General features: G+C 44.6%; 1 protein-coding gene across 1 annotated transcript in view; it reads left to right on the forward strand.

Annotated features, from left to right (window-relative positions):
• Positions 1 to 410: 410 nt before the first annotated feature.
• JAZF1 (JAZF zinc finger 1) overlaps positions 411 to 14,038 on the forward strand; it is a 354,660-nt gene continuing 341,032 nt past the window's right edge. Inside the window, exon 1 of the mRNA XM_054495752.2 lies at positions 411 to 766. Coding sequence (XP_054351727.1) covers positions 652 to 766 — 115 coding nt within the window. The 5' untranslated portion in view covers positions 411 to 651. The remainder of the gene's footprint in view (positions 767 to 14,038) is intronic.

Below are 14,038 nucleotides of genomic sequence, written 5' to 3' on the forward strand. Positions count from 1 at the left end.
AGTACAAACCTCCGGAGAATGTGGACTTTTTCTAAAGAAGGTTTAAAGAAGAAGGTGCACACAATTACCTTTCCTGGGTCCCCTGTGACTGTGTCACACCTAGACAGGTGGCTGAGTACAAAAAAAGTCCCCGAGAAGGACCAGGGTAACTCCCTGAGTTCTCCTCGCAGGGAGGTAGGTGTAATTAATCGATGTGGGTGTATTAAGAACGTCATATACATAACCAAGGAGGCTCCAAACAGATGGCACGGATGGCAAGCCGTAAAGGGCAGGCCTAGCGAGATAAAGTTGGTGGCAGGGCTCGCAGGTGAGGCCTGGGTCCGGGCGCTGAGGTTGGGGCCGCACAGCTGTAGCCGCGCGCCCTGGTCCCTCCTCCCAGCTGCGGCGGCCTCCCCCCCGCCCCCGCCCTCCCCCCGCCGCTCCCGACGCCGCCGCCGCAGCCGCAGCCTCCCCTCTGCCTCCCGGTGGCTCCTCGCTCTCCTTCCATCTCTCTCGCCCCCTCTCCCTCCGTCCCGTCCTCGCCGCTCCCCTCACCCCGCCTCTCTCCCCCTCCCCCAGCCCCTCCTCTCCTCACCCCACCCGGCCTCCCTCCCTCCCTCGCCCGCCCGGCGCTCGCAGAGCCGACACCAGGGGGGCTCTCGATGTAGCACCATGACAGGCATCGCCGCCGCCTCCTTCTTTTCCAATACCTGCCGATTCGGGGGCTGCGGACTCCACTTCCCCACCCTGGCCGACCTCATCGAGCACATCGAGGACAACCACATCGGTAAATGGCCCGGGGGTGGGCGGGGGTGCCAGGCGCGCGGAAACTCCTGCCCGGGCGGGGAGCCCCGGAATGGCCAGGGGTGGCCGGCGGGGAGGGAGGCGGCGGGGCGGGGAGGGCGCGTGCGAGCCCCGAGGTGGGGGTGGCGGGATGCGGGGGCGCGAGGTGCCGGGGGGCGGGGAGCGGTTTCGGGTGGGGGAGGGGGCGGGCGCCCCGAGGTGCCGCGGGCGGGCGGGCGGGCGGCTGGGGGACTCAGGGGCGTGCACGCGGGCTGCGAAGTGGTGGGAGCGGGGAGCGCCGCGGCGGGGCGGCGGGGCGGCGGGGCGGCGGGGGGTAAGGCGGCGGGGCCGAGCGCCCGCGCGCGGGGCGGAGGGCGCGGCGGGCGGCGGGCGGCGGGCGCTGGGCGCTGGGCAGGGACGCGGAGTTAGTTGGCCCGGGTGGTCGGAGTGGCCCGAGGCGCTGAGGGCAGCGGGGGGCGGGCGCTGCACGCCGCCGGGCGCTTCCGCCCCGGCTCGAGCTGTCAGGGCTCGGCGGCGGCTGCAGCCGCGGGGAGGTGGAGCGGGGGGGCGGGGGTGGCTCCACCGCGGCAGCCATTCCGCTTCCTCCTCCCGCCGCCGCCGCCGCCACTGCGTCCTGTCAGCGCCGGTTGCTAGGTGTGGTGCGTCGGGAGGGGGCCGGGGCCGGCGGCCGCGGGCGGGGGCCGGGGAGCTTGCCCTCTCCCTGGGAGGCGGCCGAGCGGCCCGGGCGGGGCCGGGGACGCGGGCCCGGGGGCTCTGGGTGCCCTCCCCTGCCCCGGCCTGGCGCGGACGCCCGGGCGCTGCGGGCTGAGGTCTTGGGTGCGCCCGCGGGCCGCGCCCAGCTCCCCGGGGTCGACGCGCACTGGAGGCCCCTGCGGCGGCGTCCGCTGGAGAGACACCCCCAGGGCCCACGGCCGGGCATTTAAATGCACCCCGGCTCTGCGATTTGCCTTTCTAATGGTGCTAGGCCCGAGGTGCGCTGGCTGCGCCCTGGAATCGGCGGAGGCCTGCGCAGCGCCCCGGGCCCGGGAGACGCCGGGGAGGGGGCGCCCCGCAGGGTGGCTGCTTTCCCTTCACGCCTGGACCCTTGGACCTTTCAACAAGTCCTCTGATTTGCAGAAGTCATTGCACACATTTTCACACTTCTATTCGGAACCCCTGCTAAGGGAGGTGGGCCGGGTGCATCTGGCTCAAGCGGTCCAACCACCTGCGGAAGGTGTGGCCGACGCCAGCGAGTTGTCCTGCGTGGGCTAGAAGGTGAAGGGTCCGAGCGATGTCCCAATGGGACTGTCTAATCCAGAGAACCTGTAAATTGCCCCCAGGAAGTCCAAATGAATGCCATGGATTCAGCCATGTGGATGCAGCTCACGTTTCTACAAAGTTGAGAGAATAAATCACGACTGCTGTGTATTTATGCAGGAATAAAATGAGGCAGAACCCTATGCTCCTTTGCTTAGTATAGTGCTGTCTCTGCACACAGTGGCTGCTTAATAAGTGTTGAATGCCTGTTTAGAATGTGATTTGATGGGCCATCCGGAATAGGAGATAATCATGGGAAACGTCTACAAAATGTCTTTCAGAGGAAAATGCTGTTGAGTAATTGTCCAGGTTTTGAAACTTTTCAAGTTTTCAGGCGTCCTTGTAATAGCTTCTTCCATTTCCTCTGCTAAAGGTATGACAGAAGAGCTGGGCAAGTTCTGGTAGTCTTAAAAGCAGTTTAATGGAGCAACAAATTTGCTGATTCATATCATGATTGAATAGACATAACTGAAAGTGCTTGAAAGTATTAAATCAGATTTTTCATGATGGCTAGTTTAAAATAAAGCAAAAACACCGGTACTGTGAAGTTCTGGTAGAAATGTTACTAGTTCAAGTTCTTCCCCTTACTCTCAATAATAAGTAAAAAATAAGAAATATAAATAATGCTATAAATTAATATAAATGATATAAGCAATATAAATAAATAATATCTCGACTTAGGGAAGGTTGTCATTGCATATCCCATTCATTCTCGCTAACAGTTATTTCAGAATAAACTATAATTTATGTAAGCTGAGTAATAATTTTACCCCATTGCCTACCTACTTAAGCTGGTTAAAAGACAGTATAAATTATATTTATTAAAATGTGTTAAAGACAGTTATCCTTCTTGAGGATTTAGTTTGAGATGGTTTAAAACTTGGTGAATCATGAGGTTTTTTTTTTAAGTGTAGAAATTGTCTTAATATTTTGCACACATTTTTAAAGAAGGTTCAGAGTTTGATACGTTTTGTAAAACTCAGCTTTGAAGTAATGCTGCCTCATTCCCAGAAGGCTAGTGTTGTCCTTTTAATAGTGAAAATATGGAAAAATTAAGTTTACAGCAATAGCAGTGACCTAGATGAACTGTGTCGCAGGGCTAACTCAGTTGAAAACAGTTTGAAGCAGCAAACTTTATGAAAAGCAAATGTTAAAATGAACAAACACTTGCAATTCCCAGGATGAAGAGGCTCAAACTATTACACACCTCTGCTGGAGAGAGGCCCTTTACTATCAAAGGCAGCCCTATATGCAGAAAGAAGTAAGAATTGATCTTAAGAAGAATAAAAATATCCCAATTAGTAGATAGTGTCATATAAATACACTTCTGATGAAGAGACATGGGTGAAAATATAAAGCATTTAGTCAAAGTTCTAGACAGGTATTGTTACGTGGTATTTATCGTTTGTGATTCAATCTATAAGTATTTGGAGACCGTTATTTTTAATGATTGACTTACTGATTTCATGTCTGTTGGTGAGTGGTTACATTAAAAAGATTCATGAAAAGAATAAGAGGTGTGTTATTTTGCTTTTAATTTGTTCAACAATCTTGTTATTTAGCAACCATGAGTATTAGAGATATGCTTAGGCGAGCATTCCATTTTGGGGGCCCATCTGGGTTATTACCTTTAGCCACTAGTAAAAACCCTTAAACAGCGATGAAATGAATATTTATGGGAATATGACAAGGCCTGTGTTTTTCATTATACAAGTATTATGTTTAGTTTGGATTAATTAAGTGCATTAAGTTGAGAATAACTCTCTGTTATCTTATACGTGTATGCTTAACTTTTGTTTTTAACTGTTTTCCTCTCCCCGTAATGAACAAGGATTTGGGGGCTTTGGAACCAAGGGAAGTGTGATTTTCACCATCCACTGTTTTAGCTCTTTTCCCTCCTGGAAGAGTGCTGTACCGGTGTTCCTGTTTTCTTTCTTGCATTTCACTGTTGGTTCAGTACTGGAGTACCTGTCTCAGTGTATACACTGAATATCCTAGCTAAAACTCTCCCCCATCCCCACTTAAATTTAAATTGCCGAGAAATCCCATAGCCCTGCAACTGTGAAGTGCTTCTCCATCAGTTTTGTTATCAGTTCATTCATAGGTCTGAGTCTGTTACATGGAGATGGGAAAAGCAGGTCCGGGTTTGCTTGCTTCTTATTTTGAGTAGATAATTGAGTTTGTAGAAACACTCTTGGTATGAACATCCTAGATAGATGAAGTTAAACTGGTAACTGGGAGTCTTAGAAACACCAGGAGCACTAAATTTAGCACCCTGAAGGTCATGTCCCAGGCTCATGAAATGCCTGCTACAACCCTGTATCCCAGTGCTATGAAATCGTATGGCTTTTTGTCTCAGAAACACAACTGTTGAATCATTCTTATTTGATTATTTGGTGCATTTTTAAAAGTACCTCTGCATTTTGACTTATTTATGTAATAATATATATTGAGTCCCTAGTTTATGCCAGGCAAAGTTATGAGCACTTGACATTTTTTGGTTAACAAAATGAAAATATCACTCTTTAGGAAGTTTATATTCTAGGATAGGGGGCCAGACAATAAACAATTGAAGTATGTGATACACAGTATGTTGGGAGGTGGTTAGTGATACAGAAAAGAGAAAAACTAGATCAGGGTCCGGAGAGTTGGGAGGAGAAAGTATTAGAATTTTAAATAGATTGGTCAGGGTAGGCCTTGCTGAGAGGCTGATATGGGAGACAAAACCTTGAAGGAGGTGTGAGAGTTAGTCATGAGGACATTCCGGGCGCAGGCAGTGCACAGGCCCCAAGGCAGGCCTGCACCACTTGAATAGAAACACAGGAATCTGACCCAATTCAGTTATTCATGTGATAGTACCAGACTAGCATGTAATTTAGAACTTTCCTCAGATGTTAGGATCCTCAGCTTTGCTATTGAAACATTTCCCTGCAAGGGCCCAGTTAAGGGGCAGAGTCTCATTGACCAAGAATGGCTTGCATTAGCTATGACTTGGTTCTTGACCCCGAGTATCAACAGGTTTCTTGTTGTGAGTCTCTACTTGTTAGTTTCCTCATCTCCAAAACCCAGGTAATAAACCTATAGTGCTTCATTTCGTAGTATAGATTTATAAACCATCTAATTAATAAAGGTCAAAGTTTCCGGAAAGAAAAATCAGGGCACTTACTATCAAAAATATAGAATTTAGCTCCTAAGATGATTTAGTAAATATTTGCATTATCTTCTCAAAGGAACATCACAGTGTACTAAATAGATAAGTTGTACAATATGTCGTAGGCCCTTATTACTCCCACTTTTAGGTGAGCAAACGAAGATACAGTTTATAATTGCCTAAGCTTTCATGGCTGATGTGTATGATTTGAGATTTGAATTCCAGACAGGTATGCAAAGCTAAGCCTATGCCAATTGCCAATTAGGTGAAGAACGTGACAGTCCCCTCCTCACCTCACCTCACATGATTGGTCTGTGTTTCCTCCTTTAGAAAGTAACTGAACTCGAGATGAAGGTCATCTGAGCAGTGGCATAGCAAACCCAGCCTGCTTGGAGTTGAACACACATGTCTGCCACTTGTCAGCTGTATGACCAGGAACAAATTAACCGAACTGTGCCTCCTCTGTAAAACGAGGATAGTAGCAGCATCCATCTCACGGAGTGGTTAGTGAGGATTAAGTGAGATAATATATGTGAAGTGTTTATCTACGATAATAAGTTGTCTACATCATCTAGTTTCTTGCCATTTGTGTATCTGCTAAATAAATATGTAATCCTACTGTCAGAGTCTACCTTCAAGATTAACATGGGTTGTATCCACCTATTAGTGGTGCTGTTTTGGGCATTTTATAACTGTGACATCATCAGGCTCTTCCTGGGAAGGACTGAGAATGGGAAATAGGAGACCCCTCAACAGTCTAGTGCTGGTGTTGCAGCCTCTGGCCACATTCTCTTTTGTGTGGCCAGAGGCACTTTACACCCTGGCAGAGGCATTTGCCACAGTGGATTGGGAAAGTGGTGTCAAAGCCAGCGGCTTCCAACATGGCCTTTCCTTGTGGCCTGAATTTATTTGAAAAAATCCAGGACTAGAAAGAGGCACTGTGCCTTGGGCCTGTGGGTGCATTCCATTGAGGACACTTCCTGTGGGGAGAAGGAATGACTGAATGAATAAATGAATGAATGAAAAGCTTGTTGCTGCCTGCCCTGCTCTCTGCCTGTGCCCTGTGGCTTGGCGGCAAGATCTCCCTGTTACTCCCCGGGTTCCCGAGAAGCCCCCAGGTGTAGTGCTAGGAGAAGTTTTAAATGCATGTGCATACACACACACACACACACACACACACACACACACACACACACACACACACACACACACACACCCATAGGCAGGATAAGGGAACCTGAAAGTTTTAAATGCATGTGCATACACACACACACACACACACACACACACACACACACACACACACAGGATAAGGGAACCTGAAAGTTTTAAATGCATGTGCATACACACACACACACACACACACACACACACACACACACACCCACCCACGCAGGATAAGGGAACCTGAAATCCGAAACTTTACGGCAGTCTCCAAAACTCTGTCTTCACTGGTTTTTCCATTAGCCTCTTCCCACCTGTAAACAGTCAGATCATCCTTTATAAAACATCACTGTTGAACATCCTGTCTCATAAGTTTCACAAGCTTCTAATTGTTTTCATTTAGTATACACATTTTCTGACATGTGACCAAAATGTACAGACACCAAAACTCTGCCTATAACTGACTAGGTTGGCAAAAACCTACATATTCTTCAGAAAATGGTTTCCTTTAGAGTTCATATATTTCGGAGGTATCTCCTACGTTGACAGTTCTAGAAATACAAACTGACAGCTGTTTTGAGAAAACCCAATTCTTCCCATAGATGACAGTGAGGATGCCTTAAGGCTGGCACAGACTGGTGACACTTGATGAGGGGCTTCCCTGGGACTGTTTGGAAGCCAGAGGCCTGGTGTTGTAGACTGAGTCTGAGAGACAGGAGGCAATGTTTCTGAATTCCTTAAAAATCCTCGTTTTCTAGTTTTAGCTTCTAGGACAACAATCATACATACCCCACATTTCCTTTAATTTCTCTACCCCATTCTTACCCCCGCCTTCAGATCTTGACAGTGCAGACATGTCCTGCGTACGAAGAAATACTTGCTGGATTGTAGATACTCATTTTGTTTCATGGTGAGGTAATAGATTTATTCCATGTTGACCTGGCTAACGTATTAAATTGAAAAATGTTCTTTATTTAGAATCTGAAGATAGGAAACCATAGATGTCAGAAATTTATTATGTGTGTATTTTTTAAAAGTGCCTTTCATTTAATATATTTAATTGGTGTAAAGAAAATTGTATTTTCCCCTCACTGTAAGCACTGGAACATTGCAGTAGTTTTCACCTACTTTTTTTTTTTTTTTTTAAAGCTAGCTGCAAGCAGGGACCAGATTAGTGGATATCCTCTTTAAGGGTGAAGTCTTTCCAATTGCTGTCAACTTTGGCAGGAGTCAGAGGGACTCTTCTTGGGTCACTAACGATAGACCGTCTGCCCAGCACCAGAGAGCACCGATAGTCCCCTGACGGCCATTGTCCCTTGCCCAGCTCACCCACTGGCCTCCCAAGGAAGCACTGTTTATTGTCTGCCAGACTACAGTGGTGACTTTCTCCTGAGATAGACCTCCTTGAAGGGACATGGTCTGGATACCAGGTTAATAACACTGAAAAACTCACCATTTCTTTGGTATTATAGATATAATTGATATATAGAAATAAATATATATTTTAGACACAAAGGCATGTAGGATATCTAACACATATATAAATAATACATGTATATGTCTAATACACATACCACATATATGTGTGTACGTATGTCCATATGTGTGTATATATTTATGTGTGTGTGTGTATGTATACATTTGTATTATACATTTTTTCCCTCTCTCTCTTTCAAGATCACCATGGATAGTGAGGACAACCACACATTTTTGAGTATTTCCTATGTTAGTGCTTAAGACAGTACTTCCTATCTCTAAGGATTTGAAATTTATTTGGAGAGACCAGACATGTACAGACTGAGATAAATGATGAATAATAATAGGGACCACAGAGGCAGATTTATTGTGAAGCTAACGAAGCTCCAGCCCCAGGGCCTCTGACTTGTATAACACATTCCTTGCCGTTTTTGAATATATTGCCAGGGCCCACCCAGCACTTTCCAGGGCCCTGGAGGAGCCCTAGCAGTATATGTAGCTGGGCCTTCATGGGATCATAACTAGTAAAATTGGAAGAAGATTTTAACAGCAATCCCTTAATGTTTTTCTTTCTCATTCTGACTTCCCTGCTGTCACATTTCTGTTTGGGTTTGATGACATTGGACTTGAAAGTGCTTTTGAGATATAGCTAGAGGGAAGTCGAATTGGGTCCACATTTTGTTTGGGTTTAGTGGGATGTATTTATGCAGTTCACAGTCATCTCTGTGTCAAGTTATCCCTAGCCATCCTAGTGTAGAAATTGCTTCATAGGATCGCCACCCACTGTGCCAACTCACCTGGGGTTCTTACGCAAAGGGGAGGGTCAGAGAGAGAACTGCAGTGTTAACGGGTACCATGACGTCTGCTGTGGGATGGTTTATGGTGTATGGAGCCAGGTCTGTGGAGAATTCTTTCACTTGTTAGATGTGTAAAATTCTACGTGGAGGATTCAGTTCTTATCTAAGTGTAGTCAGTATGAAAGTTCTCTTCTTTTAGGAATATACTCAATAATACAAATATACTATTAGAAATGCACCATTTTTAATGGGAATTCTGTGTTTAAGATTCTTGTTCATTTGACATGAATATGCCTGATACCAAAAATACTCATTAACAAACTGGTTAATGAGTATCATTGATAAAAAGAATGTTTAAAGTTAGTCATTGCACGAGAAAACTTGAAATGTCCTGGATTTTCATGGCTCATATGTGAAAGAAAATTAAGAGATGTGATTACAGGTTTGACAACAATCCTAAAAATGTATATGTCATTGCCAGTAAAGAACTTATAAGGCTAAAAGTAACTTTTCTGAATTGTCAATAATTAGGAATAAATTTTGATCACCCATGCTTGAGGGGAGATTGATTCATCTTTCTGCCCGGTGGAAAATGATATGAATGTAAGTCATTGTGATGTGAGGATTCATCAGAGTATACAGCCCAAAAGAAGTATTTATAGCAGTGTGTCAGGAAGTTAATTAATACACATACTGGGTTCTTTTCCTGGATTCTGATTTTAGGATGTTTTGGTATTGCAGCTTGTAAAATTTTGTGATTTGTTGTGATTTCTTAATCTCAATAGATAATCACTTTCGTAAACATTTTATAACATTCAATTTTTTTTTCATAAGAAAAGTCTGAATCTGCAGGCCCACAAAACTTGGGTCTATTCCTTGAGCTCCCTATTCGGGAATCATTACTATATGTGCCACAGACAGTGCTAAATAATTTTTGTATAGTATTTCATTGGCCCTCACAGCAAGCCTGTGAAGTAGACATTACCCCCATCCTGTAAGTACTGCCTTCCGCTTTGGAGTTAAATATGCTACCATATTAGTTAAATAACACACCTAGTGAAATATGAACTAGAGTGTTTGTTTATATTGGTATAAAACAGAAATATTTCTCTTCAGGACAGAAAGCCTCTTTTACCTCAATAAATACCATTATTTTAATGGGTCTTCCCCTCTCTGTCCTGTAGCCCCTGCCCACAGCTGCATCAGCAGGGGTGTGCTCTGAACTGTGTGGTCACCTCCTGTGCACTGTTTCCTCCCCCAGAAACTCAGGGTCTTGTCATCATCCTATCCTCCTCCCCAAGACGTGTTTTCAGAAATGGTATGAAAATGAAAATTGAGAAGTACTTTGGGCTGTGAAAAAAATAAATTACAAAGGTAACTTTGGAGAGTGAAAAACATCTTTGAAATTAATTTCTGTAGGTTTGTATCTATGAGAGCTGTATATTTATATGTTTATGTGTTTATGGCATTCTCACAAATATCCATTATGCAATTAGTCCAGTATAGTTTATATTAAGGGAATCTGAAAAAGACCCTTTTTAAAGCTGATTTAAAAAGGAAATTGATTTTCCTTGTTAAATTGCCAGGGGTATTTGGTACACAGGAGTCGGAGTCCTGGGTGGCAAGAAGCATGGACTGTGAAGCTACACAGAATTGGATTTTGAATCCTCCTGATCTCACTACTTGAGCTTTTCAAACTTGGGCAGCTCTTACAGTCTTATTTGTATGAGATAGTAATACTATTATTTATTATTTGGGGGGTCCCGAGATTGATTTTTCTTTCATCACAGTACCTGCTGGCTAGTTGCTTTAATATGCATTATGCAGTGTTAGTCCCATGCGACGCAGGAGGAAGCCAGCACACAGAGCAAAGAACGGCCAGGAAAATGCCCGGGGTAGCCAGGGCCGGCTTTGCTGCCAGGTGTGCCCATATACTCAGTGCTTGCTCTTTACAGCCTAAGTTGTGATCTTCTACAAGATGTTTGCATTTTCATTGAAGGCTCTTCCGCACCTGAAAGTCTTGCAGAAATAAATAGAGAAAGGCTGGATTTCCACCAAGAGCAGTGTGGATGGGAGCGGTATGGATGGTTGATGACATATTTTGATGCTGGTTGTCTGGTTGAGGTAGAAATGTTTCTGAATGTGTCAAGGCTTCTGAAGAAAACACTTAGGTAGGACAGGAGGGTCCATGAGCATCCCATCACAGTAACAACAATGAAAACAATAATTTGGCAGTTCTAAAATGGTTGTAATTACTGAATTGTCCAAAGATGCTAACTGGTTTTCTCTCTGTCACTGATGATCATTTAGGGATACGTTCTCCTGACAAACACAATACCTAACCCTCTACACACACACACGCACGCACGCACGCACACACACACGCACACACACACCCACACACACCAACTTCTCTTTTACTTCAGATTTCCGAAATTAAAATCATGTAATTATGTTCAGGTACTTTATTTTATTATTATTTTTCAGACAGGGTCTTGGTATGTTGCCCAGGCTGATCTTGAACTTTTTGGCTCCAGCAATCCTCCTGCCTCAGCCTTCTGGTAGCTGGGATTGCATGCACGTGGCCCAGTACTCAGCTCATGTACTTTATTTTAAAGATTTTTTTTTTTGACCAGGGGTACATATGGGGCCCAAGTGTAAACATTGTGAATTAAGCACTGAAAACCCTCAGTGCTCGTGGCCTGTGTGTAGAGCCCTCACTGCTGGATGCTTCCCTGGTGCCATCCACAGAGAAGTCACACGTCAAGTCCTGTCACTCCAGCACTAGACCTTAAATCGCTTTTGCAGGAGCACATCTGGGCTTAAAATTGAAGCACTCATTTTCTTACCTAATTCATTTAGCGGAGCCTCTCGAATGCTAATTTAGCTGCCTGATTTTCCATATATGGCATAATTATGAAAGTAATGGCAAAAGCAGGGGAATCTGTAGAGACATACTTGTACAGTTTTCTATTAAGTAAATTGAACACCATGGTAATAGGCATAAATAAGCAGAAATTGTGCCCAGGCCTCCTCAGGTATCAAACATCACATGAAGGAAATGGGGTTTTTGAAGTTTCTTTGTAAACCCAAGCTAAGTACTTCTTATGGAAAGCTGTGGCCTCAACAGTTCCCAGTTAACTTTTTCTAGGCCTCTCTTTTCCTCATTGAGCTCATCTCAGTTTACTTGGGAATCTCACCGGCTGGTAGACTGTGGAGTATGACTCATCTTCAGGACTGATAGCAAGTGTCACACAGGTGTTTTGCAGCCCTTGTGTAACTTAGAGATAGTTTAGATTTTAGAGAGATGCCAAGTACATCTTTTAATAAGATCTTTCTGACACTAGACATCTGGAGTTTGGCATCAACTCAAAGTGGTTGATGATGTGTGATTTAAACTAATGTGTCTCAATATTCTGCCCAGATTGGAAACTCCCTTTTATATGTTGACTCCACTTCAGCACTTTCAGGGGCCCACACCAAAATATTTGCTGTTAAAATATGCAAACATCACACAGAAAAATCAAGAGATTAACGTGTAACGTTAAGTTATACATGTGCTTCACTTCAGATGTTAGAATAAAGGAATCGTCTTTTGTCAATCCCTGGAACTATCATGGCACCTTCAGTGTAATATATCTAACATAACTTGTAATGAGAATGATTCTCATCTGTGGCTTGTGGAAAATCAGCCTTATTGATTTATAAGTCACACTGTGTATGTCGGTGTTTACACCAGTACTTTAACACATGGGTTGCCATTTACAATCACTTGGGTGAAGCTGGGGGAAAAAAGATTTCCCGGGTTCCATCCCCAGAGCTTCTGATGCAGTTGGCCTGGAATGGTCTGGGTCAGGGCCTATGTATTCTTAGCCCTTCAGAGTTGATTCTAATGTGTTGCCAAGGTTGGGAACTCATTGGGTTACACTAATGAAATATCGAGCATTGGGAGGATTGTGTTGTTTCAAAAAGGAATCAGACTTTTAAAGGGGTGTGTCCATTTTGGGTTTCAGTTCTGTGGGTGTAGTTTTTAGTTTTAATGGAGGCAGGCCTTTAATATACAGCAAGTTTGATGCTGTGTTACTATCTCAGCTATGTAGTTAGAGTAGAAATGCTCAAACCAGGGCACCTGTGGTGGTGAAAAGGTCTCAAACTCACATGCCTCAGGACACAGTGTATGAGGGAAGTAACCAAGTTCAATGCAGTGGGGCGTGGCGGAGACTTTGGCAAACTGAAGAGTCTTTGCTTTGCTTAAAAAGGCAGGCGATACCCAGTGTTGCCATGTTGTAGTATAGGCCCTTTGTTGGCAGATGCTTTTATTATTATTATTTGAGAGGGAGAAGCTAGGAATTAAGATTTTTATGTGAAACTCATCTTTTTTTTTTTTTTTTTTTTTTGAGACGGAGTCTCGCTCTGTCACCCAGGCTGGAGTGCAATGGCGCGTCACTGCAAACTCCACCTCCTGGGTTCACACCATTCTCCTGTCTCAGCCTCCAGAGTAGCTGGGACTACAGGCGCCTGCTGCCACACCCGGCTAATTTTTTGTATTTTTAGTGGAGACGGGGTTTCACCATGTTAGCCAGGATGGTGTCGATCTCCTGACCTCGTGATCCACCCGCCTCGGCCTCCCAAAGTGCTGGGATTACAGGCGTGAGCCACCGCGCCCGGCCGAAACTCATCTTTAAATGCTGGCAACTAATACAGATGGGTTTAAAAACATTGTGCAAGACAACTGCTCCACTCCACCTAATCACTGTGTTTAATAAGAGCCATTGATGACAGGCCGTGTGCTTTAATGAAGCAGGTATGAATGGCGGGGTGCAAAGTAAACCTTGTATACCATTGCTTCCTGCAAAGAAGCTATCTGAACTATAGAAAATGAAAAGAATAGTAGCTTATAGTGGTTTTTATTCAAAATTTCTGTATTCTTTATGAAGCAGTTAACTATTTTTTAACATGAAAACGTTGTAATTAAAACTTTTTCTTTTATACCAAATTCTAAAATGATAAGCCTTAATCCTAAAAGTGTATTAAGATTATTATCAGTACCATTTCCTTCCCCTGGGAAAAAAAGCAGGACCACTGAAAAACTCTCTCCAGAGTGTTTTTATTGTGGCAAAAACCCTTTTGCAAGTGAATCGAGCATCCTATCATTTAAAAATGGAAAGGAAACTTACAGATGATCTAGGCCAACTAGCTAATTCCGTCGATGAAAATTTAAAGTCTTGAGTGAGTGCAGGTGCTTGGACAAGAAAAGCTGAGAGAACAGCAGTAAGCTGTGGTTCAGTGTGAGGTTCCTGGAACTCGCTTGCCTCACTTGGGGTCCTGGCTTTGCTCCTGTCAAGTTATAGAACCTCCCTGTGCCTCATTT

This window comes from Pongo pygmaeus, chromosome 6, assembly GCF_028885625.2.
Source record: "Pongo pygmaeus isolate AG05252 chromosome 6, NHGRI_mPonPyg2-v2.0_pri, whole genome shotgun sequence".
In the NCBI taxonomy this organism is placed as follows: domain Eukaryota; kingdom Metazoa; phylum Chordata; class Mammalia; order Primates; family Hominidae; genus Pongo; species Pongo pygmaeus.